Source organism: Lacerta agilis, chromosome 2 (assembly GCF_009819535.1).
Source record: "Lacerta agilis isolate rLacAgi1 chromosome 2, rLacAgi1.pri, whole genome shotgun sequence".
NCBI classification, from domain to species: domain Eukaryota; kingdom Metazoa; phylum Chordata; class Lepidosauria; order Squamata; family Lacertidae; genus Lacerta; species Lacerta agilis.
In genome coordinates, this window is record NC_046313.1 from 64,108,087 (window position 1) to 64,135,768 (window position 27,682).

The following is a 27,682-nucleotide window of genomic DNA, read 5'->3' on the forward strand; positions in this document are numbered from 1 at the left end:
GAAACAAGAAGCAGGCAGGAGAAAGTCTGGACCTTGGGTTTGGAGGGTTTGGAGGTTTCGAAATCTTGGCAGAGCTATGTCCCACCTTGTCCCTCAGAGGTGCTTCTCCTGATCCTATGCATTTTTACTCAGCATTAAGCCTTATGAAGTAAGGATTCTCTTTCAAGGAAGAGTGAATAGGATTGAAACCTGACACTTTATCAGATTTGCACAACACAAGGGTACTTCCTGCCTTTCCCTGCCACAAGCGGATATTCTGATGAGCAGTTGAGTTGCCTTCCAGTGCTTCCTCTCCATTTGTCTTCTGGTCCTCCAGTAGAAAAGGTTGAAGGACATTATTTTCTCTGCTCTGTTGAGATTTCCTTGTGGAACAATACCTGTGAAAGTGAGAAGCTCTTCTGCTTTTCTCCCTTACTAAAACAAGATGGCTGCTGCCTCTCAGAGATGTCCTGAATGAACTGGGCAATTGGGCATATGCAGAACAGGATGATGGACCTGGTGGACCATTGGCCTGATTCAGCAGCTGCTTATTATGTTCCCCTTGTGCAGCAGAACGGCCTCCCCTTTTCTCTCTCTCCTCCTTCTCTGCATAGCCCAACCTGCCCTAGTCATATCCCAAATCTAGCAGGGCAACATAGGCAACACAGTGGGACACCCAGGTGGGGAAAGAAAGCAGGAGATAAATCCCATTGGATTAACATTAATTCTTGCACTGGTGCAATGATGTAGCTGGCTACTCACTTAAATGGCATATATCAATTAATTAGGATGGCAACTGAATTTTCAATGTGTCCTTTTCTCTTACTTCTCTGTCTGTTTTTTATTTCCTTCAATTAAGGATCAATAGAAAAGTAATGAAATGTATCATGGCAGGGGGGTGGGTTTTAGCCTCAGTGTCTAACTAATTACCTGGCTGTCTACAGGTGTTTTTCGGTGTGTTTTTTTAATTTGTAGAAATCAATTGCCAGAAGCCAGAAATGCCATAGTCCAAAGGAAGAAGATTCTGTTGATTGTTTGACTCAGTTGCTTGGTTGTGTGTTATTAGTAACAAACATCAACATCGTTCTATTGCCCAGATCATATAATATTCTTAAGAATAGACAATACACATAAATGTATGGAGCGTTTGATACTGTTGCTGAGCTTATTTATTGATAAATCGAATTAAGATGTTGCGAGATATTCACTGGCCCAGAGAGCATAAGCAAAGAGAAAAATGATTTTTTCTTGTAGTGATGCAATGAGTGAAGCTTGAATAGAAATTAGACTTCCTTTGCAGATGTTTCATAGTCTTGTGCATCTTAAACTTTTTTGCATTCTCCATAGTATTTCAGTTTCAGATTTCTTCTACTGTCACTGATGAGAAAAAAGAAGTAAATAAATATGAGAATTCACAAGATGCAACTTTCATTATAAGTCCTGAAAGAGAAATACTTTATAGGTGGGAAAGCTTATGCCATCATTGCTATGTGTCTTGGGGACGGGAAAGGGCTGCGGAAGAATCCTGTCTGAGACCCTGGAAAACTGCTTCCTGTCAGTCTAGCCAATATTGAGCAAGAGGGACCAATGTCCTTTTCAGGTCTGCCACTTTGTGGAAGATCCCCCTTCTCCAACCTTCATTGTACATCTGTGTCAAACTTCTCTAGGGGTAAATATTAAGACCTTTAGCTAGAGCAATTACAACATCCACATTAAGCAAACACTTATGGAGGCCTTTCTTACCTTCACAATAATGTTCATACTATCCCCTATTTCCCTGATGGGGCTTTTTGTTATTTTTCTTCTGGGCCAACCCTACTACGTTTTGTGTTGTGTCTGGCCTGGTGGGATGGCAATAGAGCCCATTTGGGCATATTTCCCCTCCCTGTCCCCCCTGGATTGCTCTTGGCAGCAGCAAGAAGAGTGTCAGGAGGGTGGTGCATGTGAATAGCCCTCCCAACCCACTCCATCTTAAAATTCAGGGCTGCCTACAGATTAGCTCTGCTCACCATCTTCATTTGTGCCTCATAAGAAACAAATAAGAGGAGGAGGAGGAGGAGGAGGAGGAGGAGGAGGAGGAGGAGGAGTTTGGATTTGATATCCCGCTTTATCACTACCCTAAGGAGTCTCAAAGCGGCTAACATTCTCCTTTCCCTTCCTCCCCCACAACAAACACTCTGTGAGGTGAGTGGGGCTGAGAGACTTCAAAGAAGTGTGACTACTAGCCCAAGGTCACCCAGCAGGGTCATGGGTTAGAACCCCAAGTTGTGCAAAGTGATTCCTGCACTGCCCAGGGGAAGCCCCGCCCCCCGACTTTCCCTTCTACATACGTGCTGGTTCTCTTTTTCTTTTCCTTCCTTTTATTTGCTTCTCACCATGCTTAGTGCAAATATGATCATGTACTTTCTAACTTCCAATAAAGATGTCTGGGGGTGGGGTGGGGGGAGATTCCTGCACCACAGGAGGTTGGACTACATGACTCTTGGCGTCTCTTCCAACTCTATGATTCTATGATATACTCACAAATATGCTTTGCAGAAGTCACACTGGTTGCCATAGGTCTGGCCATCAGAACCGCAGTGGGGACGTTTCTCGAAGATGCATGCTGGGTTTGGATGCCCTCTGCAATATTTCTGAAGACGAAGGACACAACACTTTTAAAGGTCCTCCACACTTAACCTTTGGACTGCAAGGCATTCCTGATTATGACATGCTTAATAATGAGGCAAAGATGAGGAATGCAAATGACAATTCACCAAGGGTTATATTGAGGTGTGTATTCAAGTGCAGGAAATGCTGATTTATTGTCCTGGCAAGCAGGGGATTGTGTGATAATGTTGTTCTCTATTCATCCCAAGTTACCACTTGGGGCACGTGATTTGGTGACATGGTAAGGCCCCATTGCGGGGACTGAAACCTGTCAAATTATAGATCGTCAGTGCCAGGGATTTCATGTAAGACACCTTAAAGTTTACAATATTGCAGGGTTAGAACAGGTACAAAGTTTTTCACACTGCCAAGCAAAATTTGCAGACATGGTAGTCCCTTCTGAGAAGATTAATCCTGCCACATTGGGAGTGGGAAGCTCCAGGGGTTTCATGACACATTTAACGGTTGTTTTTGCAAATAAATACTTCTTTTTAAAAAAAACACAGTGAGTGCCTGAATTCATAAGACAGTGGCTAAATAATATCCCTGCAAGGTTGGGCAGTCTATCTAGTAATAACAGAATAACCCCACTAGCCTACTACAGAACACAAGTTGAGACTTTCTTACAAATTGTGGGTAGCAAATGGAACTAATAATAATACCACTGAGTTTTTGTTTTTTTAATCAATGGGACTACAGATGTGAAATCATGGGGAAAACCCAACTCTTGTATGTTATATTTGTGTAGATGTGTGTGAGAGAGAATATTTAAAAATTCCCCAAGAAATATAAATTCACTTATCTTAACTCCATGCTACTTCCATGTTCTATCATAAGAATAAAATATTTCCCACTTACCGCTTCCCATGATGCTTTAACAACAACATCTAGATGCCAAACATAGAAAATGTAAAAATTATTTAACAAATCCATATGTTGAATAATAGTCCATTTGATAACATTTATTTCTAGGAATTGAAAAGTGAGATGCGTTGTATGTTTTACATCCTATGTTATCCTAAAAGTGCCTTGGCAATATGCAATTTCCTTTATATGTCACTGAGAATGGATAGGAAGACAATGAAATCAATGGGAAATGGTTCAATCCGTTAACTATACTAAGTACAAATAACTGTATATACTGATTTAGTTCATAACTAAATGGGACCCAGTTCTGTTGATTTCCCTTGCATGCCCGGCTGTGGTGCTTTGTGTGTTTAGAATCATGGCTAGGTCCACTATTTATGTCACAAGAGCCACATGGAGACCATGAAGAAAGGAGGGTTCAAGGTGGTGGTAGCTTTAGGGGGCATTAGTGTTTCGAGGCTCAGCTTTCAAAACGGCTCCTATTGTGTGAATAGTGGTGGGTGTATTCTGCAATGTAGAGCTCTAATGTAGAGTATCTTTATTTGATAGAGTAAATCTCACATAGCTAGACATTCATTCTGGTTCTTTCTGGCATGTATAATTTCACTGAGAACAGACATGTTTCAGTGTTCAAAAGAAAGTGGGAAAGGTTCAAGTGTGTGTGTGTGTTTTGGGGGGATGTGTGTCCATGCCCTTAGTGTCCCTATGTTTGACCACAATGTTCAGCCAGCCTTCCTACACTCATTTGAAGACATGAATAGTGCATGGATTCTTTGGTCCCAACACGTCTCCGAGAAAGAGAACGTTCGCAATAGGAAATATTACTCACCTGAGTACAAAAAGAAGACCATCAGGGTGAGGAGGAGAAAGCTGCCAGGCTTCATGATGGTGCTGGTGGGTTTAGTTCTGTCTGCCTCTTAGTGTTTTTCCAAGCAGTAGATGCTTCTCAGGTGTCACTGGCTGCAGTGAGGTCTGGACTCCTGCCATAAATATATAGACGTCCTTGTGGCCCTGATGATGAAATCTCCCAGTCTCAAGAAATATTTACATGTGGAAATAGGACATTACAGAGGGCAGCAGTGTGACGTACCAAGCATAACAGTTCCCTTCCTGTGCAGAAACTAGGGACATGCAAGAGATATGTGGTAACCAGTAGCTTAGGAAGTTGCATGCACAGTAGCTTGTCTGGACCATAAGCCAAAGCAAGGCTGAAAAAAGACTTCAGTGATAAATTGCATGTCATATAGTATTTGCCAAAAAAATAACAATTTATTACACATACTCCTAGCCAACACTGATTTCAGATAGGTATATTACAGGTATGGGGAGTTTAGATGTGGCTTTCATGAAAACTTGTAGAACGAGCCTTACTTGTTCAACATGTAAGCTATAAAATAAAAGAGGTATTGTAAAGATTGTCCTAGGAAGCAATACAAACACGTTATATACGTCAAACACACTTATTATCTTTAATTATTTGAAAAGCACAGAAGTGGAAACCAAGCATGGAGAAAACAAGATTTACTTGATAGGAGAAAACAAGCTATGAATATGTGGCATGAGCATCTTGGATTTCCATTGTTTGAGGCAATTTTCTTCTGAATACAAGTTACTGGGAAAACAGCAGGTGGGTCCAGTGTTTTTGCCCTCAGGTCCTGCTTGCAGGCATCCCATAGGTATCTGGTTGTCAGCTGTGAGAACAGGAAGCTGGTAGAGAAGAGACATGGGCACAATCCACCAGCACTATTCTTATGTTCTGATTAAACCACACTTCCGATGCTCAGAAGAGACATGGGCAAGATCCAGCATGCGTATTCTTGTGTTCTTCGATGCTCAGAGTATTACCTCAAGGTCATCTTCAACATTTTCCGGTTCTCTTTGATGCAGCATATTGCCATAGATTTAAGGGGGACCCCCCCCCAAACCCTAGAAATGAATATTTGTTGGATTTTGATTAATTGGGATATGGATTAAAATACAAACTGTAGGGCTGTGCCAGACAAAGAATTCCTGGACTGGCTTATCCAAACCATCCTGGTTGGCTTTTTTGTTTTTGTTTTGTTTAGTCGTGTCCGACTCTTCGTGACCCCATGGTCCACAGCACACCAGGCGCTCCTGTCTTTCACTGCCTCCCGCAGTTTGGTCAAACTCATGTTGGTGGTTTCGAGAAAACTGTTGGATTATGAGAGAGCAAACCTGTTAACATGACAAAAGGCGTTGATGGGCCATAATGGAGGAATCCACGATGTGGATGTTACCAAGGTGATGGAGTGTGTGTTTGAGGTGACAGGAAAAGGGAGTCTGGGAGCAAAGGTTTCTGGGAAGAAGAAGCAGGAAGAAGAGCTGGGATCCATCTTGGGAAGACTAGCTGAAGGCTGCCTTTGTTGCTGTGGGGTACAAGTCCCTCTTCAAATGCCCATAACTGTAAGATCTGGACTCCCTCCATGCAGATTGAAGGTGCACATAGCTTAAGAAAACATATTTCTTAAAGCCATGACAGTCTCCGCTGCATCCTCAATTCTCCAGAGCGGGGATTCTATGTTTTAGAATCATAGAGTTGGAAGAGACCACAAGGGCCATCCAGTCCAACCGCCTGCCAAGCAGGAAACACCATCAAAGCATTCCTGACAGATGGCTGTCAAGCCTCCGCTTAAAGACCTCCAAAGAAGGAGACTCCACCACACTCCTTGGCAGCAAATTCCACTGTCGAACAGCTCTTACTGTCAGGAAGTTCTTCCTAATGTTTAGGTTTTCTTTTACTCTGCCTTTTACTCAGCAATAAATGTAGTTTGTAGCACACACCTCTGCCTCAATCCGTCTGCATTTTTACTCTGCAAGATATCTGAAATGTGCCCAGTGTCCACATAAGGCACGGGTCATACAAACGTCAGGAAGGCTGCCAGAATTGCCTGGAGAGCTGCAGGCTCATCGCTGATCAGAGACAGGCTGGAAACATTCCTGCGTTATGCCTGGGGGATCATCCTTACCCCCTTCGACCCAACTGTTGCTACTTTGGGCAATCTGCACCTGATAACACAGTGCCCATTTCTGATTTGCACTGGAGTTGTACTGAAGGAGCATATCAGAAGGAAACACATTCAGTCTGGCCTTAGTAAAAAGTCTGTGCCAAATTCGTTAGATATTCAGCTATGTGAAATGTCCCAGCATACTGTAAACTCACATCCCTTGGTGAGCAGGATGGGTAGGAGTGGGCCCGCAGATCACCGTCGTGATTTTAGTGATTTAAAGGCTAGGTTGAAGCCCAAGTGTTGAAGATGAGATGGGGACAGCCCAATTGACGAAGCTTTTGGGGTGTTGTGCTTGGACCAGCAACTGACATACTGGTTCTGAGCTAGAGGTTGGAGTGGTCCTGTGCCCAGTTTGAAAACACTGACCTTAAGCCAGTACAGATCAAGGGAAGGAATAATATTACTCTTTTCTGTCTTGGACACACCACACCTGGAATACTGTGTCCAATTCTGGGCACCACAATTTAAAAAGGATATTGACAAACTGGAATGTGTGCAGAGGAGGGCAACCAAGATGACCAAGAGTCTGGGAACTAAGCCTTATGAGGAACGGTTGAAGGAGCTGGACATGTTTAGCATGGAAAAGAGGAGACTGAGAGGACATATGATAGCCATCTTAAAATAATTTAAGAGCTGTCATGTGGAGGAGGGAGCGAGCTTGTTTTCTCCTGATCTGGAGTGTAGGACTTGGACCAATGGTTTCAAGTTACAAGAAAGGAGATTCTGACCAAAGATCAGGAAGAACTTTCTGACAGCAAGAGCTGTTCGACAGTAGAACTAGCTCCAATGGAAGGTGACATCTTTGGAGGTTTTTAAGCAGAGGTTAGATGGCTATCTGTCGTGGATGCTGTAGCTGAGATTCCTGCATTGCAGGGGGTTGGGCTAGATGACCCTTTGGGGTCCATTCCAATTCAACGATTCTATGATTCTAATTAGCTCTGCACCCCACACCCTTATCATTATCAACACATGTATTCCGGCTTAACTGGGTGGGGTTCAATATTTGTCACACTCAGAGTGAATCCACTGAAGCTAATAGACCGAATTAACTTAGGTTCATAAATTCAACTTGGTTAGAAGAAAAAACAAAATCGAAAATTCTTTCTAGTAGCACCTTAGAGACCAACTGAGTTTGTTCCTGGTATGAGCTTTCGTGTGCATGCACACGAAAGCTCATACCAGGAACAAACTCAGTTGGTCTCTAAGGTGCTACTAGAAAGAATTTTCGATTTTGTTTTGACTATGGCAGACCAACACGGCTACCCACCTGTAATTGGTTAGAAGAAGTTGAATGGGATAACTTGCCAATTTTATACATACCATCAAAATTAGCCCCCCTCCATCACCACTACCCCAATTCTCTCCAAGGGCAGCTGGTAGCTCTCATACCCTCCAACATTTCTCCAATGAAAATAGGGGCTCCCTAAGGAAAAATGGGACATTCTGGGATCCAATCAGAAACCGGAATGGCTTCTCTAAATCAGGGACATCCCTGGAAAATAGGGACACTTGGAGGGTCTGAGCTGCTGGACTTGGATATCTTCTCTATCGCCCATCTCTCCCTCTCTTACACATGCGCACAATAACATGCATGGCTGGAAGAGAAGATCTGTTTGATGGAAAAAATCAAACAGCCACACAATGAAGCAGAGGGGCCGGTGACCAAACCACTGGCAGCTTATCTCCCGGTTGATGTTTGTGCCTTGCTCGATGGAGACATGGTGCCTGAGAGAAAAAACAGCAGCACAAAAGGAGTAGAATCTTCCCTCTCTTCCTCCATAGCCCTTTCTATGTGAGATAGTTGCTTGGGCCTTTTCTCAATTGTTTCCTCCCCTTGGAGACAGGGTTGGGAATCTGCTGCTAGTGCTTTTTATGACTGACTAAGCAGAGGAGATCCATTGGCATTATTGTGGGTGACAGGAGAAAGATGGGACCTTGGGCTTGGAGAGTTTGGAGGGTTCCAAATCTTGGCTGAACCATGCCCCACTTTGCCCCTCAGAGGTAAGGGACAGAAGTAAGGATTTGCTTTCAAGGAAGAGTGAATAGGATTGAAGCCTGACACTTTACTTGAAGTTTGCACAGCATGGGGGTACTTCCAGCCTTTCCCTAACAAAAGCGGATATTCTGATGAGCAGTTGAGTTTCCTTCCAGTGCATCCTCTCCATTCTTCTTCTAGTCCTTCAGTAGAAAAGGCTGAAGGACACTATTTTCTCTGCTCTGTCGAGATTTCCTTGTGGAACAATACCTGTGAAAGTGAGGGGTTTTTCTGCTTTTCTCTGTTACTAAAACAAGATGGCTGCTGCCTCTCAATGATGGGCATATGCAGAACAGGATTATGGAGCTGCTGGGCGATTGGCCTGATGCAGCAGCTGCTTATTATGTTCCCCTTCTGCAGCAGAATGGCTTCCCCTTTTCTCTCTCTCCTCCTATTCTGCATAGCCTAACCTGCCCTGGGGATCCTTCAAATCCACCACAGCAACATAGGCAACACAGTGGGACACCTGAGTGTGGAAAGCAAGGAGAGAAATCCCATTGCATTAACATTAATTCTTGCACTGGTGCAACGATGTAGCTGGGTACCCACTTGAATGGCATATATCAATTTATAGGATGGCAGTTGAATTTTCAATGTGTCCTTTTCTCTTATTTCTCTGTATTTTATTTTCTTCTATTAAAAATCAAATAGAAATGAAAAGAAATGTATCATGGGAGGGGGATCCGTTCCAGCCTCAGTGTCTAACTAATCACCTGGCTGTCTACAGGTGTTTTTTGGTGTGTGTGTTTTTAATTTGCAGTAATCAATTGCCAGAAGTCAGAAATGCCATAGTCCAAAGAAGAAGATTCTGTTGATTCTTTGACTCAGTTGCTTGGTTGTGTATTATTAGTAACGAACATCAACATCGTTCTCTTGCCCAAATCATATAATATTCTTAAGAATAGATATTACACAAATAAATGTATGGAGAGTTTGATACTGTTGCTGAGCTTATTTATTGATAAATCGAATTAAGATGTTGCAAGATATTCACTGGCTCAGAGAGCATAAGCAAAGAGAAAAATGGATTTTTTGTAGTGATGCAATGAGTGAAGCTTGAATAGAAATGAGACTTCCTTTGCAGACGTTTCATAGTCTTGTGTATCTTAAACTTTTTTGCATTCTCCATAGTATTTCAGTTCCAGCTTTCTTTTACTGTCACTGATGAGAAAAAAGAAGTAAAGAAATATGAGAATTCACAAGATGCAACTTTCATTATAACTCCTTAAAGAGAAATACTTTGTAGCTGGGAAAGCTTATGCCATCATTGCTGTGTGCCTTGGGGACGGGAAAGGGCTGCGGAAGAATCCTGTCTGAGACCCTGGAAAACTGCTTCCTGTCAGCCTAGCCAATATTGAGTAAGAGGGACCAATGTCCTTTTCAGGTCTGCCACTTTGTGGAAGACCCCCTTCTCCAGCCTTCAATGTACATCTGTGTCAAACTTTTCTAGGGGTAAATATTAAGACTTTTAGCTAGAGCAATTCCAAGTTCCACATTAAGCAAACACTTAGTGGAGGCCTTTGTTACCTTCACAATAATGTTCATACTACCCCCTATTTCCCTGATGGGGCTTTTTGTTATTTTTCTTCTGGGCCAACCTACTACGTTTTGTTTTGTGTCTGGCCTGGTGGGGTGGCAATAGAGCCCACTTGGGCATATTTCCCCTCCCTGTCCCCCCTGGATTGCTCTTGGCAGCAGCAAGAAGAGTGTCAGGAGGGTGGTGTATGTGAATAGCCCTCCCAACCCACTCCATCTTAAAATTCAGGGCTGCCTACTGATTAGCTCTGCTCACCATCTTCATTTGTGCCTCATAAGGTAGACATAACTCAGGGTCATGGCTTAGAACCCCAAGTTGTGCAAAGTGATTCCTGCACTGCCCAGGGGAGGGGTCCCCCCCCCCGCTTGACTTTCCCTTCTACATACGTGCTGATTCTCTTTTTCTTTTCCTTCCTTTTATTTGCTTCTCACCATGCTTAGTGCAAATATGATCACGTACTTTTAAACTTCCGATAAAGATGTCGGGGGGGGGGGGAGATTCCTGCACCACAGGAGGTTGGACTACATGACTCTCAGGGTCCCTTCCAACTCTATGATTCTATGATATACTCACATATATGCATTGCAGAAGTAACACTTGTTGTCATAGGTCTTGCCATCAGAACCGCAGTGGGCAAGGTACTCCTTAGTGCATACGCTTTTTGGATACCCTTTGCAATATTTCTGAAGATGAAGGACACAACACTTTTAAATGTCCTCCCCACTTTACCTTTGGACTGCAAGGTCTTTCTGATTAGGACATGCTTAATAATGAGGCAAAGATGAGGAATGCAAATGACAATTCACCAAGGGTTATATTCAGGTATGCATTCAAGTACAGGAAATGCTGATTTATTGTCCTGGCAAGCAGGGGATTGTGTGATAATTTTGTTCTCTATTCATCCCATGTTACCACTTGGGTTATATGTGATTTGGTGACATGGTAAGGCCCCATTGTGGGGACTGAAACCTGTCAAATTATAGATCGTCAGTGCCAGGGATTTCATGTAAGACACCTTAAAGTTTAAAATATTGCAGGGTTAGAACAGGTACAAAGTTTTTCACACTGCCAGACAAAATTTGCACACATGGTAGTGCCTTCTGAGAAGATTAATCCTGCCACATTGGGAGTGGGAAGCTCCAGGGGTTTCATGACACATTTAACGGTTGTTTTTGCAAATAAATACTTCTTTTTTAAAAAAAACACACAGTGAGTGCCTGAATTCATAAGACAGTAGCTAAATAATATCACTGCAAGGTTGGGCAGTCTATCTAGTAATAACAGAATAACCCCACTAGCCTACTACAGAACACAAGCTGAGACTTTCCTACAAATTATGGGTAGCAACTGGAACTAATAATAATACCACCAACTTTTTAAATAAGAGATGGGACTAGAGATGTGAAATCATGGGGAAAACCCAACTCTTGTATTTTATATTTGTGTAGAGGTGTTTTTGTTGCCTGTATTTTAAATTCTATTTTAAAAATTCACACACACACACACACACACACACACACACACAGTGAGAGAGAGAGGGCGGGGGAGAGAGAAAATATTTAAAAATTCCACAAGAAATATAAATTCACTTATCTTAACTCCATGCTACTTCCATGTTCTATCATAAGAATAAATGATTTCCCACTTACCGCTTCCCATGATGCTTTAACAACAACATCTAGATGCCAAACATAGAAAATGTAAAAATATTTAGCAAATCCATATGTTGAATAATAGTCCATTTGATAACATTTATTTCTAGGAATTGAAAAGTGAGATGCATTGTATATTTTACATCCTATGTGATCCTAAAAGTGCCTTGGCAATATGCAATTTCCTTTAAATGTCACTGAGCATGGATAGGAAGACAAGGAAATCAATGGGAAATGGTTCAATCCGTTAACTATACTAAGTACAAATAACTGTATATACTGATTTAGTCCATAACTAAATGGGACCCAGTTCTGTTGATTTCCCTTGAATGCCCGGCTGTGGTGCTTTGCGTGTTTAGAATCATGGCTAGGTCCACTTTTTGTGTCACAAGAGCCATGTGGAGACCATGAAAGGAGGAGGGTGCAAGGTGGTGGTAGCTTTAGGGGGCATTAGTGTTTTGAACCTCAGCTTTCAAAAAGGCTCCTATTGTGTGAATAGTGGTGGGTGTATTCTGCAATGCAGAGCCCTGATGTATCTTTCATAGAGTATTTCATAGAGTAAATCTCACATAGCCAAACATTCATTCTGGATCTCCCTGACATGTATAATTTCATACAGGAGGAACCTTGAGAACAGGCTTGTTTCAGTGTTCAAAAAAGTGGGGAGGCTCAAGTGTGTGTGTATGTTTTGGGGAGATGTGTGTCCCTCCCCCCAGTGTCCCTATGCTTAACAACAATGTCCCCTCCTTCCGTAAGCTTTCAGACAGCAAACACCATGGTTTGCAGGGAGATTTTAACTGGATTTAGCCAACACAGGTGGAGCCTTCCTACACTCATTTGAAGACATGAATAGACCATGGTGTGTTTGGTCCCTACACCTCTCCATGAAAGAGAAATTTTGCAATATGAAATATGACTTACCTGAGTACAAAAAGAAGACCATCAGAGTGAGGAGGAGAAAGCTGCCTGGCTTCATGATTTTGCTTGTGGGTTTGGATCTGTTGGCCTCTTAGTGCTTTTCCAAGCAGTAGATGCTTTTCAAATTCCACTGGTTACGGATGAGATCTGGTATCCCTTCCTTGTATTTATGGAAGTTTCTGCAGCCTTGATGATGAAATCTCCCAATTTTTTGAGATTACAGAGGACTGCAATGTCTTGTACCAATTTTAATGGTTTCCCTTTCAATGCACATTCCACATGTATGCAATAAACATTTGGCAACCAGCTCCTTACGAAATACGGCTTCTGGTGTGATTATTACATTGCTGTTGCAGGTCACAAGAAATGGGGTACAAACAAAGCGGTTTTAGAAATGCTGGGATTCTTTTGATCATAGGCAATTGTTTTAGTACAAAGAAAAAGAAAGGAGCCTTACTTGTTCAGCATGTAAGCTATAAAATGAAAGAAGTATTGTTGTCCTAGAAAGTAATACAAACACGTTATATACGTCAAAAACACTTATTATCTTTAATTATTTGAAAACCACAGAAGTGGAAAACAAGCACGGAGAAAACAAGATTTGGTGATAGGAGAAAACAAGCTATGAATGTGTGGCGTGAGCATCTTGGATTTCCATTGTTTGAGGCAATTTTCTTCTGAATACAAGTTACTGGGAAAACAGCAGGTGGGTCCAGTGTTGTTGCCCTCAGGTCCTGCTTGCAGGCATCCCATAGGTATCTGGTTGTCAGCTGTGAGAACAGGAAGCTGGGAGAGAAGGGACATGGGCACAATCCACCAGCACTATTCTTATGTTCTGATTCAACCACACTTCCGATGCTCAGAAGAGACATGGGCACGATCCAGCAAGTGTATTCTTGTGTTCTTCCGATGCTCAGAGTATTACCTCAAGGTGATCTTCAACATTTTCCGGTTCTCTTTGATGCAGCATATTGCCATAGATTTAAGGGGGACCCCCCCCCCCAAACCCTAGAAGTGAATATATGTTGGATTTTGATTAATTGGGATATGGATTAAAATACAAACTGCAGGGCTGTGCCAGACCAAGAATTCCTGGACTGGCTTATCCAAACCAGCCTGGTTGTCTTTTTTGTTGTTGTTTAGTCGTTTTGTCGTGTCCGACTCTTCGTGACCCCATGGCCCACAGCACACCAGGCACTCCTGTCTTCCACTGCCTCCTGCAGTTTGGTCAGACTCATATTGGTAGCTTCGAGAAAGCTGTTGGCTTATGAGAGAGCAAACCTGTTAACATGTTCGAGAAAGCTGTTGGCTTATGAGACAGCAAACCTGTTAACATGACAAAAGGCGTTGATGGGCCATCATGGAGGAATCCACAATGTGATGAAGTGTGTGTTTGAGGTGACAGAAAAAGGGAGTGTCAGGTTTCTGGGCATCTTAGAGTTAATGATGCAAGAGGCGTTCTGATCCTGGGAGTCTAGCCTTGCCCACTGTAATACGGGCACTTTTCCTTTGTCTAGAAAAGGGGAGGTTTGGTTTCACTTTCCCCTTCGCCTCACTCTGTGTTCAGTGTACCGTTACTGCTGAATGTGAGTTTCTTAGTTTGCTGCAAGCATGCAGCTCAAGACTGTAGGACTTGTGTATGTGCTACTAAATAAAGCCTAGTTTAGTTTAGTAGCACTGGCGTCTGTCAAGTTATTTCAGACACCACGGAGAAGCAGACCTAAAAGCCATCCCGACACTGTGATTCACTCTGCTGGAAGAAAAACGCTCAGGGCGCAGCGAGAAGTGTGCCTGGGCGCCATTGATGTCGGAGACGATCGTAAAGGTGATTGATTGCAGTGCCAGCGAGCAGCACCGCTTGGGTCAAAGGTTTTATGACCCAATATCAATACTACTAGAACAGGGAGTCTGGGAGCAAAGGTTGCTGGGAAGAAGAAGCAGGAAGAAGAACTGGGATCCATCTTGGGAAGACTGGCTGAAGGCTGCTTTCGCTGCTGTCGGATACAAGCTACTTCTGAAAGGACCATAACTGTAAGATTTGGACTCCCTCCATGCAGATTGAAGGGGCACATAGCTTAATAAACCACATTTCTTAAAGCCATGACAGTCTCCGCTGCATCCTCAATTCTCCAAAGAAACATACACCCTGAGTGGGTGCCTGGGACCCCATGGGCTTTTGCCACCACTCGGCAGAGAGGGGGGCAGGCACTCGCCTTTTGTAGCAATATTCATTCTATAGAGATCACAATAGTTTGGAAAGATCTTGATCCTTTTAAAAAGAAGGACAATGCAACCATCTGTTAGGGCGCCATCAAGTTGGCATACTGAAGTGCAGCAGTCAGAGTCAGATAAGCCGAGGTCGAACAGTCCGGGTCAGAAGCCAGCTGAAGTCAGGTACCAGCACGGGGTCAGGAACAAGCCTGGGGTCAGGAACACAAGAAGCAAGAGCAACCACGCACTCAGCACAGCAGGTGCAGGTGCTAGCGAAGGGAGCAGCTGGCCTTTCTTAAGTAGCCGGCCTGTAACCACATCTCTTACGAGTTGCAGCTGCCTCTAATTGTTCCCTGCGTCTCTCAGCTCTACGCTCTACAGCTGAGAAGGGAGGAGGGGAGGGGCCCTGCTGGTTCCTCTCCTCACAAGGGCCTGATTCTGGCTCGACTTCTTCCTCCTCCTGTTCTGGTCTTTCCCCCTCTCCATCTGACTCTTCCTCTTCCGAGGAGTGCTGCCACAAGTCTTCTCCAGGTATGAACTCCTCCATTTCCCCAGGTTCTTCCGTGGGGGCAGCCTCACTTGGGGGGGGGGGCTTGCCACCACTCCTCCTCATCTGGCTCCACCCTGACACCACCATAGTGCAAAACTTCAGAACTGAGGAATCACACTTACAATTGTGAGGTGTGAATTCTGCCTCATCTCCTTCCTAACCACCCCAGCATCCCTCTCCATCCCTTATGCGATTATTTATTAGTCACCCATGTATATTCGATACCAACATTGCCTCTCCTCTACCAGTTCTCTGGCCAATCTCCCTCTAAGTTTGGATATGTTTTACATGATACCTCTTGGCCAATTTTGGAAACAAGATGCTGGCAGAAAGAGCACATGTGGTGAGATGGAACTGCCCTTCCAACACTAGCACCTCTGCTGCTTAGCTGATGTAGGCAAGGGAGGTTTTAGGGGAGCATGACTGGTTTAGTTGCATGGGGTGGGGAGTCTCAGGTGTGCCACAGGTGTCGCTGCAACTATGATATAGAATGGAAGGTGAGAGGCAGGCGGGGGCACCAAATTTTGAGACCCGAAGGTCCTCTACTGCCTGGAGCTGGTCCAGGAGGGTACCATGTTTGATGGTATCAAGATAAATGGTATCAAAATTATATCAATGATGTTGCTGTTAAGTTTCTATTTCCTCTCACTGTGCACTCACAAGACTTTGTTTGCACATTCCAGGATTGATTGTTGGAATCACGGGGAGCGGATGTCTGTTGTACTCTGTTTCCAGTTGTTGTTTTTATTCAGACTTCTCTCAGAGCGAGGATTCTATGTTTTAGAATCATAGAATCATAGAGTTGGAAGAGACCACAGGGGCCATCCAGTCCAACCCCCTGCCAAGCAGGAAACACGACCAAAGCATTCCTGACAGATAGCTGTCAAGCCTCCGCTTAAAGACCTCCAAAGAAGGAGACTCCACCACACTCCTTGGCAGCAAATTCCACTGTCAAACAGGAAGTTCTTCCTAATGTTTAGGTTTTCTTTTACTCTGCCTTTTTCTCAGCAATAAATGTAGTTTGTAGCACACACCTCTGCCTCAATCCGTCTGCATTTTTACTCTGCAAGATATCTGAAATGTGCCCAGTGTCCACATAAGGCACGGGTCATACAAACGTCAGGAAGGCTGCCAGAATTGCCTGGAGAGCTGCAGGCTCATCGCTGATCAGAGACAGGCTGGAAACATTCCTGTGTTATGCCTGGGGGTATCATCATCCTTACCCCCTTCGACCCAACAGTTGCTACTTTGGGCAATCTGCACCTGATAACACAGTGCCCATTTCTGATTTGCACTGGAGTTGTACTGAAGGAGCATATCAGAAGGAAACACATTCAGTCTGGCCTTAGTAAAAAGTCTGTGGTAGCTGACCACTGCCAAATTCTTTAGATATTCAGCTATGTGAAATGTCCCAGCATACTGTAAACTCAAATCCCTTGGTGAACAGGATGGGTAGGAGTGGGCCCGCAGATCACCGTCATGATTTTAGTGATTTAAAGGCTAGGTTGAAGCCCAAGTGTTGAAGATGAGATGGGGACAGCCCAATTGACGAAGCTTTTGGGGTGTTGCGCTTGGACCAGCAACTGACATACTGGTTCTGAGCTAGAGGTTGGAGTGGTCCTGTGCCCAGTTTGAAAACACTGACCTTAAGCCAGTACAGATCAAGGGAAGGAATAATATTACTCTTATCTGTCTTGGACACACCACACCTGGAATACTGTGTCCAATTCTGGGCACCACAATTTAAAAAGGATATTGACAAACTGGAATGTGTGCAGAGGAGGGCAACCAAGATGACCAAGAGTCTGGGAACTAAGCCTTATGAGGAACGGTTGAAGGAGCTGGACATGTTTAGCCTGGAAATGAGGAGACTGAGAGGAGATATGATAGCCATCTTGAAATATCTTAAGAGCTGTCATATGGAGGAGGGAGCGAGCTTGTTTTCTCCTGATCTGGAGTGTAGGACTTGGACCAATGGTTTCAAGTTACAAGAAAGGAGATTCTGACTAAACATCAGGAAGAACTTTCTGACAGTAAGAGCCGTTCGACAGTAGAACTAGCTCCAATGGAAGGTGACATCCTTGGAGGTTTTTAAGCAGAGGTTAGATGGCTATCTGCTGTGGATGCTGTAGCTGAGATTCCTGCATTGCAGGGGGTTGGGCTAGATGACCCTTTGGGGTCCATTCCAATTCAACGATTCTATGATTCTAATTAGCTCTGCACCCCACACCCCTTATCATTATCAACACATGTATTCTGGCTTAACTGGGTGGGGTTCAATATTTGTCACACTCAGAGTGAATCCACTGAAGCTAATAGACCTAATTAACTTAGGTTCATAAATTCAACTTGGTTAGAAGAAGTTGAATGGGATAACTTGCCAATTTTATACATACCATCAAAATTAGCCCCCCTCCATCACCACTACCCCAATTCTCTCCAAGGGCAGCTGGTAGCTCTCATACCCTCCAACATTTCTCCAATGAAAATAGGGGCTCCCTAAGGAAAAATGGGACATTCTGGGATCCAGTCAGAAACCGGAACGGCTTCTCTAAATCAGGGACGTCCCTGGAAAATAGGAAAATGGAAAAAATCAAACAGCCACACAGTGAAGCAGAGGGGCCGGTGACCAAACCACTGGCAGCTTATCTCCCGGTTGATGTTTGTGCCTTGCTCGATGGAGACATGGTTCCTGAGAGAAAAAACAGCAGCACAAAAGGAGTAGAATCTTCCCTCTCTTCCTCCATAGCCCTTTCTATGTGAGATAGTTGCTTGGGCCTTTTCTCAATTGTTTCCTCCCCTTGGAGACAGGGTTGGGAATCTGCTGCTAGTGCTTTTTATGACTGACTAAGCAGAGGAGATCCATTGGCATTATTGTGGGTGACAGGAGAAAGATGGGACCTTGGGCTTGGAGAGTTTGGAGGGTTCCAAATCTTGGCTGAACCATGCCCCACTTTGCCCCTCAGAGGTAAGGGACAGAAGTAAGGATTTGCTTTCAAGGAGAGTGAATAGGATTGAAGCCTGACACTTTACTTGAAGTTTGCACAGCACGGGGGTACTTCCAGCCTTTCCCTAACAAAAGCGGATATTCTGATGAGCAGTTGAGTTTCCTTCCAGTGCATCCTCTCCATTCTTCTTCTAGTCCTTCAGTAGAAAAGGCTGAAGGACACTATTTTCTCTGCTCTGTCGAGATTTCCTTGTGGAACAATACCTGTGAAAGTGAGGGGTTCTTCTGCTTTTCTCTGTTACTAAAACAAGATGGCTGCTGCCTCTCAAAGATGGGCATATGCAGAACAGGATTATGGAGCTGCTGGGTGATTGGCCTGATCCAGCAGCTGCTTATTATGTTCCCCTCTTGCAGCAGAATGGCTTCCCCTTTTCTCTCTCTCCTCCTTTTCTGCATAGCTTAACCTGCCCTGGGGATCCTTCAAATCCACCACAGCAACATAGGCAACACAGTGGGACACCTGAGTGTGGAAAGCAAGGAGAGAAATCCCATTGCATTAACATTAATTCTTGCACTGGTGCAATGATGTAGCTGGGTACCCACTTGAATGGCATATATCAATTTATAGGATGGCAGTTGAATTTTCAATGTGTCCTTTTCTCTTATTTCTCTGTATTTTATTTTCTTCTATTAAAAATCAAATAGAAATGAAAAGAAATGTATCATGGGAGGGGGATCGGTTCTAGCCTCAGTGTCTAACTAATCACCTGGCTGTCTACAGGTGTCTTTTGGTGTTTTTTTTTTTTAATTTGCAGAAATCAATTGCCAGAAGTCAGAAATGCCATATTCCAAAGGAAGAAGCTGCACACAAACTCAATTACCCTCTTTGATAACTTAAAATGCACAATGATTATTTTTTTTAAAAATTATTTATTCCTTTTAATTAATTTTCTAAGCATTAGCACTGGAAACTTTAGCAAGAGCACACTAAATCCTGAATTATTTGATTACTGACCACGTTATGTAAACAGCAAACAAAAACAGCTTCAAAAAACAGAAAAACTTTCCCCCCAAACAGAAAGCCCCAAATGGCTGAAAAACCCAGTTTCCCAGGATCCTCAGCCCTCGCAAAGGAACTACTCACCATGCAAGGGAACTCAGTTTCCCGAGCTCCCTTGCAATGATCAGCTGGCGCAACACACACACACGCATGCAGTGGCCAGCTGTGTGTCGGCGCAAGAGCTCAATAGTTATTGAGATTTTGGGAGGGGGAGAAAGACCAGTAGTTGAGCTTTTTTAGGAGGAGAGCTTTTTTTTTCCTTTTAGGCTGCTGATAACCATTATATATATATATATATATATATATATATATATATATATATATATATATATATATGCTTCTGGAGGGACCAGCTGCCCCCCTGCCCCCCTGGGTACGCCCATGAGTCACACCTACAATTGTATGGCATGAATTCTGCCTCATCTCCTTCCTAACTACCCTAGCATCTCTCTCCAACCCTTAGGCCTTTGCTTATTAGCCACTCATGTATAGTTCACACCAACATTGCCTCTCCATTCACCACACTAGTAGTTCTGTGGCCAATTTCCCCCTAAGTTTGGATGTGCTTTACATGATACGTTTTAGCCAATTTTGGAAACAAGAAGCAGGCAGGAGAAAGTCTGGACCTTGGGTTTGGAGAGTTTGGAGGTTTCAAAATCTTGGCAGAGCTATGTCCCTCTTTGTCCCTCAGAGGTGCTTCTCCTGATCCTATGCATTTTTACTCAGCATTAAGCCTTATGAGGTAAGGATTCTCTTTCAAGGAAGAGTGAATAGGATTGAAGCCTGACACTTTATCAGATTTGCACAACACAAGGGTACTTCCTGCCTTTCCCTGCCACAAGCGGATATTCTGATGAGCAGTTGAGTTGCCTTCCAGTGCTTCCTCTCCATTTGTCTTCTGGTCCTCCAGTAGAAAAGGTTGAAGGACATTATTTTCTCTGCTCTGTTGAGATTTCCTTGTGGAACAATACCTGTGAAAGTGAGAAGCTCTTCTGCTTTTCTCCCTTACTAAAACAAGATGGCTGCTGCCTCTCAGAGATGTCCTGAATGAACTGGGCAATTGGGCATATGCAGAACATGATGATGGACCTGGTGGGCCATTGGCCTGATTCAGCAGCTGCTTATTATATTCCCCTTGTGCAGCAGAACGGCCTCCCCTTTTCTCTCTCTCCTCCTTCCCTGCATAGCCCAACCTGCCCTAGTCATATCCCAAATCTAGCAGGGCAACATAGGCAACACAGTGGGACACCCAGGTGGGGAAAGAAAGCAGGAGATAAATCCCATTGGATTAACATTAATTGTTGCACTGGTGCAATGATGTAGCTGGCTACTCACTTAAATGGCATATATCAATTCATTAGGATGGCAACTGAATTTTCAATGTGTCCTTTTCTCTTACTTCTCTGTCTGTTGTTTTTTTTTCAATTAAGGATCAATAGAAAAGTAATGAAATGTATCATGGCAGGGGGATGGGTTTTAGCCTCAGTGTCTAACTAATCACCTGGCTGTCTATAGGTGGTTTTTTGGTGGTTTTTTTAATCTGCAGAAATCAATTGCCAGAAGTCAGAAATGCCATAGTCCAAAGGAAGAAGATTCTGTTGATTGTTTGACTCAGTTCCTTGGTTGTGTGTTATTAGTAACAAACGTCAACATCGTTCTCTTGCCCAGATCATATAATATTCTTAAGAATAGACAATACACATAAATGGATGGACAGTTTGATACTGTTGCTGAGCTTATTTATTGATAAATCGAATTAAGATGTTGCAAGATATTCACTGGCTCAGAGAGCATAAGCAAAGAGAAAAATGGATTTTTTTGTAGTGATGCAGTGAGTGAAGCTTGAATAGAAATGAGACTTCCTTTGCAGATGTTTCATAGTCTTGTGTATCTTAAACTTTTTTGCATTCTCCATAGTATTTCAGTTCCAGCTTTCTTTTACTGTCACTGATGAGAAAAAAGAAGTAAATAAATATGAGAATTCACAAGATGCAACTTTCATTATAACTCCTGAAAGAGAAATACTTTGTAGGTGGGAAAGCTTATGCCATCAATGCTGTGTGCCTTGGGGACGGGAAAGGGCTGCGGAAGAATCCTGTCTGAGACCCTGGAAAACTGCTTCCTGTCAGCCTAGCCAATATTGAGTAAGAGGGACCAATGTCCTTTTCAGGTCTGCCACTTTGTGGAAGACCCCCCTTCTCCAGCCTTCATTGTACATCTGTGCCAAACGTCTCTAGGGGTACATATTAAGACTTTTAGCTAGAGCAATTCCAAAATCCACATTAAGCAAACACTTAGTGTAGGCCTTTGTTACCTTCACAATAATGTTCACACTACCCCCTATTTCCCTGATGGGGCTTTTTGTTATTTTTCTTCTGGGCCAACCCTACTACGTTTTGTGTTGTGTCTGGCCTGGTAGGATGGCAATAGAGCCCACTTGGACATATTTCCCCTCCCTGTCCCCCCTGGATTGCTCTTGGCAGCAGCAAGAAGAGTGTCAGGAGGATGGTGCATGTGAATAGCCCTCCCAACCCACTCCATCTTAAAACTGGGCTGCCTACTGATTAGCTCTGCTCACCATCTTCATTTGTGCCTCATAAGCAAGACATAACTCAGGGTCATGGCTTAGAACCCCAAGTTGTGCAAAGTGATTCCTGCACTGCCCAGGGGAGGGATCCCCCCCCCCCGCTTGACTTTCCCTTCTACATACGTGCTGATTCTCTTTTTTCTTTTCCTTCCTTTTATTTGCTTCGCACCATGCTTAGTGCAAATATGATCATGTACTTTCTAACTTCCAATAAAGATGTCGGGGGGGGGGGGAGATTCCTGCACCACAGGAGGTTGGACTACATGACTCTCAGGGTCCCTTCCAACTCTATGATTCTATGATATACTCACATATATGCATTGCAGAAGTCACACTTGTTGCCATAGGTCTTGCCATCAGAACCGCAGTGGGCAAGGTATTCCAAGGTGCATATTTGGGTTGGATACCTTTTGCAATATTTCTGAAGATGAAGGACACAACACTTTTAAATGTCCTCCCCACTTAACCTTTGGACTGCAAGGTCTTTCTGATTAGGACATGCTTAATAATGAGGCAAAGATGAGGAATGCAAATGACAATTCACCAAGGGTTATATTCAGGTATGCATTCAAGTACAGGAAATGCTGATTTATTGTCCTGGCAAGCAGGGGATTGTGTGATAATGTTCTCTATTCATCCCAACTTACTACTTGGGTCATGTGATTTGGTGACATGGTAAGGTCCCATTGCAGGGGCTTAAACCTGTCAAATTATAGATCGTCAGTGCCAGGGATTTCATGCAAGACACCTTTAAATTTTAAAATATTGCAGGTACAAAGTTTTTCACATTGCAAAACAAAATTTGCAGACATGATTTCCCACTTACCGCTTCCCATGATGCTTTAGCAACAACATCTAGAATCAAAACATAGAAAATGTAAAAATTATTTAGCAAATCCACATGTTGAATAATAGTCCATTTGATAACATTTATTTCTAGGAACTGAAAAGTGAGATGCATTGTAACTTGTACATTCTTTGTTATCCTAAAAGTGCATTTATAATGTGCCATGGCAATATGCAATTTCCTTTAAATGTCACTGAGCATGGATAGGAAGACAATGAAATCAATGGGAAATAGTTCAATTTCTTAACTATACTAAGTACAAATAACTGTATATACTGATTTAGTCCATAACTAAATGGGACCCAGTTCTGTTGATTTCCCTTGAATGCCCGGCTGTGGTGCTTTGTGTGTTTAGAATCATGGTTAGGTCCACTATTTATGTCACAAGAGCCATGTGGAGACCATGAAGAAAGGAGGGTGCAAGGTGGTGGTAGCTTTTAGGGGGCATTAGTGTTTTGAACCTCAGCTTTCAAAAAGGCTCCTATTGTGTGAATAGTGGTGGGTGTATTCTGCAATGCAGAGCCCTGATGTATCTTTCATAGAGTATTTCATAGAGTAAATCTCACATAGCCAAACATTCATTCTGGATCTCCCTGACATGTATAATTTCATATAGGAGGAACCTTGAGAACAGGCTTGTTTCAGTGTTCAAAAAAGTGGGGAGGCTCAATTGTGTGTGTGTGTTTTGGGGAGATGTGTGTCCCTCCCCCCAGTGTCCCTATGCTTAACAACAATGTCCCCTCCTTCCGTAAGCTTTCAGACAGCAAACACCATGGTTTGCAGGGAGATTTTAACTGGATTTAGCCAACACAGGTGGAGCCTTCCTACACTCATTTGAAGACATGAATAGACCATGGACTGTTTGGTCCCTACACCTCTCCATGAAAGAGAAATTTTGCAATATGAAATATGACTTACCTGAGTACAAAAAGAAGACCATCAGAGTGAGGAGGAGAAAGCTGCCTGGCTTCATGATTTTGCTTGTGGGTTTGGATCTGTTGGCCTCTTAGTGCTTTTCCAACCAGTAGATGCTTTTCAGATTCCACTGGTTACGGATGAGATCTGGTATCTCTTCCTTGTATTTATGGTTTCTATAGCCTTGATGTTGAAATCTCCCAAATTTTGAGAAATATTTACACGTGCAAATGTGATTACAGAGGACTGCAATGTCTTGTACCAATTTTAATGGTATGCAATAAACATTTGGCAACCAGCTCCTTACGAAATACGGCTTCTGGTGTGATTATGACATTGTTGTCGCAGGTCACAAGAAATGAGGTACAAACAAAACAGTTTTAGAAATGCTGGGATTCTTTTGATCATAGGCAATTGTTTTGCTACAAAGAAAAACAAAAGAGCCTTACTTATTCTACATGTAATCTATAAAATAAAAGAAGTATTGTTGTCCTAGAAAGTAATACAAACACGTTATATACGTCAAAAACACTTATGATCTTTAATTATTTGAAAACCACAGAAGTGGAAAACAAGCACGGAGAAAACAAGATTTGGTGATAGGAGAAAACAAGCTATGAATGTGTGGCATGAGCATCTTGGATTTCCATTGTTTGAGGCAATTTTCTTCTGAATACAAGTTACTGGGAAAACAGCAGGTGGGTCCAGTGTTTTTGCCCTCAGGTCCTGCTTGCAGGCATCCCATAGGTATCTGGTTGTGAGAACAGGATGCTGGGACAGATGAGACATGGGCACAATCCAGCAGCACTATTCTTATGTTCTGATTAAACCACACTTCCGATGCTCAGAGTATTGCGTGGACAGGCGGAGTCCCCCAAACCCAAGGCGACCCCTGAGCGGAATAATGACACAAGACAACATGCTATGGGATTAAAATTGGCCACAACTTTATAAAGATTCGGCCCCACAGCTCTGGCCCACCCAATGTGCCACTTCTGAATGCTGAACTTTGACTTGGACTCTCAGCTCGATCCAACAGGGCTTTTCTTTTCAAAACCTTCTCCAGTTTTGAAAAACACAAGTGGCATGTCCAGAGCATGTATATGTTATGGTATGTGCATTTGAGCCCATGGGCAGAAGTGGGAAAACAGTACATGTTGGCTGGCAGTGGGTCCAGCAGATATGGAGCTGTATTTACTTCAGCAGCAATGAAATGATATCACCCTTCTCTAGAAACCCACGTGATACATTGCAATAAAGTTAACTGAGAATGTTACTGTATTTTAACTCATTTTTATTGATTTACTTTGAAAATATCTGTTATCTTTGCTATGACTTATGTTTGAGACAATAAGCCCGTTCCATGTACTATTTGCTAACTGGCTGGTTGCCAAATGTTTCTTGAATTGTGCAGTAAAAGGAAACTGTTGAAATTGGTACAGGACACTGCAGTCCTCTGTAATATTCCATTTCCACATGTAAATGTTTCTTGAAACTGGGAGTGTTCCACACACAGACTTCCTTATATGCATGGGAGAGAGGTTAGATCTAACTGCTCGGAAGAGCACTAAGAGGCTGACAAATCCACCATTACAATCATGAAGTTGCCTGGGTTTGCTTCTCTGGCAGTGGTGGGGCAAGCGAGGTGCCAGTAGGGAGTACTGTCTGTTTTATTTCTCCTATCTGGGTGGGCTGGCTCTGGGGGTTAGCCGATATTGTAGGTAAACTGGTCCCAAGTTGTTAAGGGCTCTATATGCTAATTGGAACACCTTGGACTCTGCTTGGTATCCCATCCAGGATAGGCAATTGACCAATTTCTTGGACACAGGGACTACTTACAGTGCATCCATCTTGCCAGGTTTCAAGCTGAGCTTGATTTTATCCATCCATTTCACCACTGCTTCCAGGCAATGGCTCAGGTACTGTACAGCATCTCTAGATTCAGATGTTATGGCAAAGCAGAGCTGAGTGTCATCAGCATACTGATGGCACCTCGCTCCAAAACTCCTAATGACCTCTCCCAATGGGTTCATGTAGACATTAAATAGCATTGGAAATAAGCACTCCATAATGTAGCCAAAAGACGCCCCCCCCCCCAACAGTGTCCCAAAGCTATTCTCAGGACTTGGTCCTGAAGATAGGACCAGCACCACTGTAATACAGTGCCCCCAGTTCCCATTGCCTGGAGCAGAGGCGGACTTAGAGGAGAGTGACCAGTTTGGTCACACTGGGCTGGGAGCCTCAGGGGTGCCTCGGGAGTTGCTCCAACTATGATATAGAATGGAAGGTGAAAGGCAGGCAGGGGGCCTCAAATTTTGGGACACCAAGGCCCTCCACTGTCTGGAGCTGGTCCAGGAGGATACCATGGTTGGTGGTGTCAGAATAAATGGCATCAAAATTCTGTCAATGCTGCTGCTGCTGCAGTGGGAAATCTGCACCTAATACCATGCTGCCCATTTCTGATTCGCACTGGAGCTCCATTGAAGTTACTTATTTTAACTCAAAAATAAATGCATTTAAAAAGCAAGAGCAATTTTTAAAAAATATCCTCTTAGTACCCGGCATGTCTATTTTGCAGAGGGTGCACATATTTACCAATACATGCAGAATGAGTGGTGTGCAGGGATGTGTCACTTCATCCAGCAGGCAGAGGGATTTGGCAGGGGGCATCAGCGCCCCCATCTTCATTTTCCCACTCTTAAGATCAGTTCCCCACATTTGCCATACATTTGCAAATAAAGAAATGAATCTGCACAAAATCTCACCAGCATTTCAGTGTGAATTTCTCCCCAAAGGCAGTTGCTCCAGCTATAATACATTTTTACTGTTACTTTCACGAAGCGAATTTATATGTGCACTTTATTCTAAAATATTGATTTTTAAAAATACACATTACTTGGCTGAAGAAACGAGCTGAAAAATTCAGAGAAGGGTGAATTTCAAAAGATGGCTGTTTTTCGGTTCACATCTTGCTTTGGAAAGTGTGAAGCAGGTCCACTTGCCATTACATGCAAACTGAATGGAATGTCTCTCTCATCCCCACTTGGGGGTTTTGCTTGGGGAGTTGTTGTTGCTTCTAAGACCTTCTACAAGAAAGACTGACACCAGAAGCTGCAGTTTGGTCAGCAAAACCATTGGAGCAGCTGAAGTGTTTTTCTCTTTTCCCCCATGCCTTTTCATTCTTGCTGACAGAGAATTTCAACCTGTGTGTTACTTTGCAACAACAGGAATGTTTAGATTAGGATCTGTGATATGGATCTGCACATACACATATAAATACCCAACAGCTCTACTGGAAACTGCCTCCCTGTCTGGAGCTGGATTTACAGTTGAATAACTGCCTCTGCCGTGAAGACAATACGTAGGTTTATTTGTGGTGTTTGCTCTGGTTCTTTGTTTCTTCTCAGATAAGCATCTTTCAGTATATCAGAAGTTTTATTTCTAACCCACTCAATGGTGCAAAAAAAAAAAAAACCCACAGAAAAACTCTTGTTAATGAACTGAAAAAAGAGAGAGAAATCAATGGGATTTCACACTGTTAATACAATATTTGAAATATCAGTTATTTCAATGGGATTGCAAGCATTGGTAGACTGAAGAGTAAAAATTTACCCTTCACCAACCATCCATCACCTTCATGTGTGTATAATTCCAATAGTGACTTACGGTAGAGTAGAGAATATCAAATAAAAAGAATAAAGGGAAAATGGGAGTGGGGGAGAGAAGAAAGAGAAGAAAGGAAGTTACTGGTAAAAATAAAATAAAACAAAAAATAAAAACAAAAAAATCCTTCTAGTAGCACCTTAGAGACCAACTAAGTTTGTTCTTGGTATGAGCTTTCGTGTGCATGCACACTTCTTCAGATACACTGAAAGAAGTGTGCATGCACACGATAGCTC

At 43.1% G+C, this 27,682-nt stretch overlaps 3 protein-coding genes across 3 annotated transcripts; all 3 read right to left on the bottom strand.

Moving 5' to 3' along the window:
* Positions 1-1,139: 1,139 nt before the first annotated feature.
* LOC117042931 (ovomucoid-like) lies at positions 1,140-4,463 on the bottom strand. The gene is made up of 4 exons (XM_033142560.1): positions 4,325-4,463; positions 3,487-3,515; positions 2,503-2,612; positions 1,140-1,356 (listed from the first exon to the last, which is right to left on the bottom strand). The coding sequence occupies exons 1-4, from the start codon at positions 4,377-4,379 to the stop codon at positions 1,302-1,304; spliced, it is 249 nt and encodes an 82-aa protein (XP_032998451.1). The 5' UTR covers positions 4,380-4,463; the 3' UTR covers positions 1,140-1,301.
* A 5,029-nt stretch (positions 4,464-9,492) lies between these two features.
* Positions 9,493-12,862, bottom strand: LOC117042932 (ovomucoid-like). The gene is made up of 4 exons (XM_033142561.1): positions 12,670-12,862; positions 11,746-11,774; positions 10,670-10,779; positions 9,493-9,720 (listed from the first exon to the last, which is right to left on the bottom strand). The coding sequence occupies exons 1-4, from the start codon at positions 12,722-12,724 to the stop codon at positions 9,666-9,668; spliced, it is 249 nt and encodes an 82-aa protein (XP_032998452.1). The 5' UTR covers positions 12,725-12,862; the 3' UTR covers positions 9,493-9,665.
* Positions 12,863-21,164: 8,302 nt separating this feature from the next.
* On the bottom strand, positions 21,165-23,908 carry LOC117042933 (ovomucoid-like). The gene is made up of 4 exons (XM_033142562.1): positions 23,787-23,908; positions 22,848-22,876; positions 22,333-22,442; positions 21,165-21,381 (listed from the first exon to the last, which is right to left on the bottom strand). Exons 1-4 carry the CDS (start codon positions 23,839-23,841, stop codon positions 21,327-21,329), a joined length of 249 nt encoding a protein of 82 aa, XP_032998453.1. The 5' UTR covers positions 23,842-23,908; the 3' UTR covers positions 21,165-21,326.
* Between the last annotated feature and the right edge of the window lie 3,774 nt (positions 23,909-27,682).

Excerpts from the sequence above, each read along its gene's own strand:
- LOC117042933 (XM_033142562.1), bottom strand. The coding sequence starts at position 23,841 with ATGAAGCCAGGCAGCTTTCTCCTCCTCACTCTGATGGTCTTCTTTTTG. Across the intron at positions 22,877-23,786 it reads GGTCTTCTTTTTGTACTCAG|ATGTTGTTGCTAAAGCATCA; the intron begins GTAAGTCATATT and ends TTTTGATTCTAG. Across the intron at positions 21,382-22,332 it reads GACTTCTGCAATGCATATAT|TGACAGTAAAAGAAAGCTGG; the intron begins GTGAGTATATCA and ends TTTTCTCATCAG.
- LOC117042931 (XM_033142560.1), bottom strand. The coding sequence starts at position 4,379 with ATGAAGCCTGGCAGCTTTCTCCTCCTCACCCTGATGGTCTTCTTTTTG. Across the intron at positions 2,613-3,486 it reads TTAAAGCATCATGGGAAGCG|AAATATTGCAGAGGGCATCC; the intron begins GTAAGTGGGAAA and ends CTTCGTCTTCAG. Across the intron at positions 1,357-2,502 it reads GACTTCTGCAAAGCATATTT|TGACAGTAGAAGAAATCTGA; the intron begins GTGAGTATATCA and ends TTTTCTCATCAG.
- LOC117042932 (XM_033142561.1), bottom strand. The coding sequence starts at position 12,724 with ATGAAGCCAGGCAGCTTTCTCCTCCTCACTCTGATGGTCTTCTTTTTG. Across the intron at positions 10,780-11,745 it reads TTAAAGCATCATGGGAAGCG|AAATATTGCAAAGGGTATCC; the intron begins GTAAGTGGGAAA and ends CTTCATCTTCAG. Across the intron at positions 9,721-10,669 it reads TACTTCTGCAATGCATATAT|TGACAGTAAAAGAAAGCTGG; the intron begins GTGAGTATATCA and ends TTTTCTCATCAG.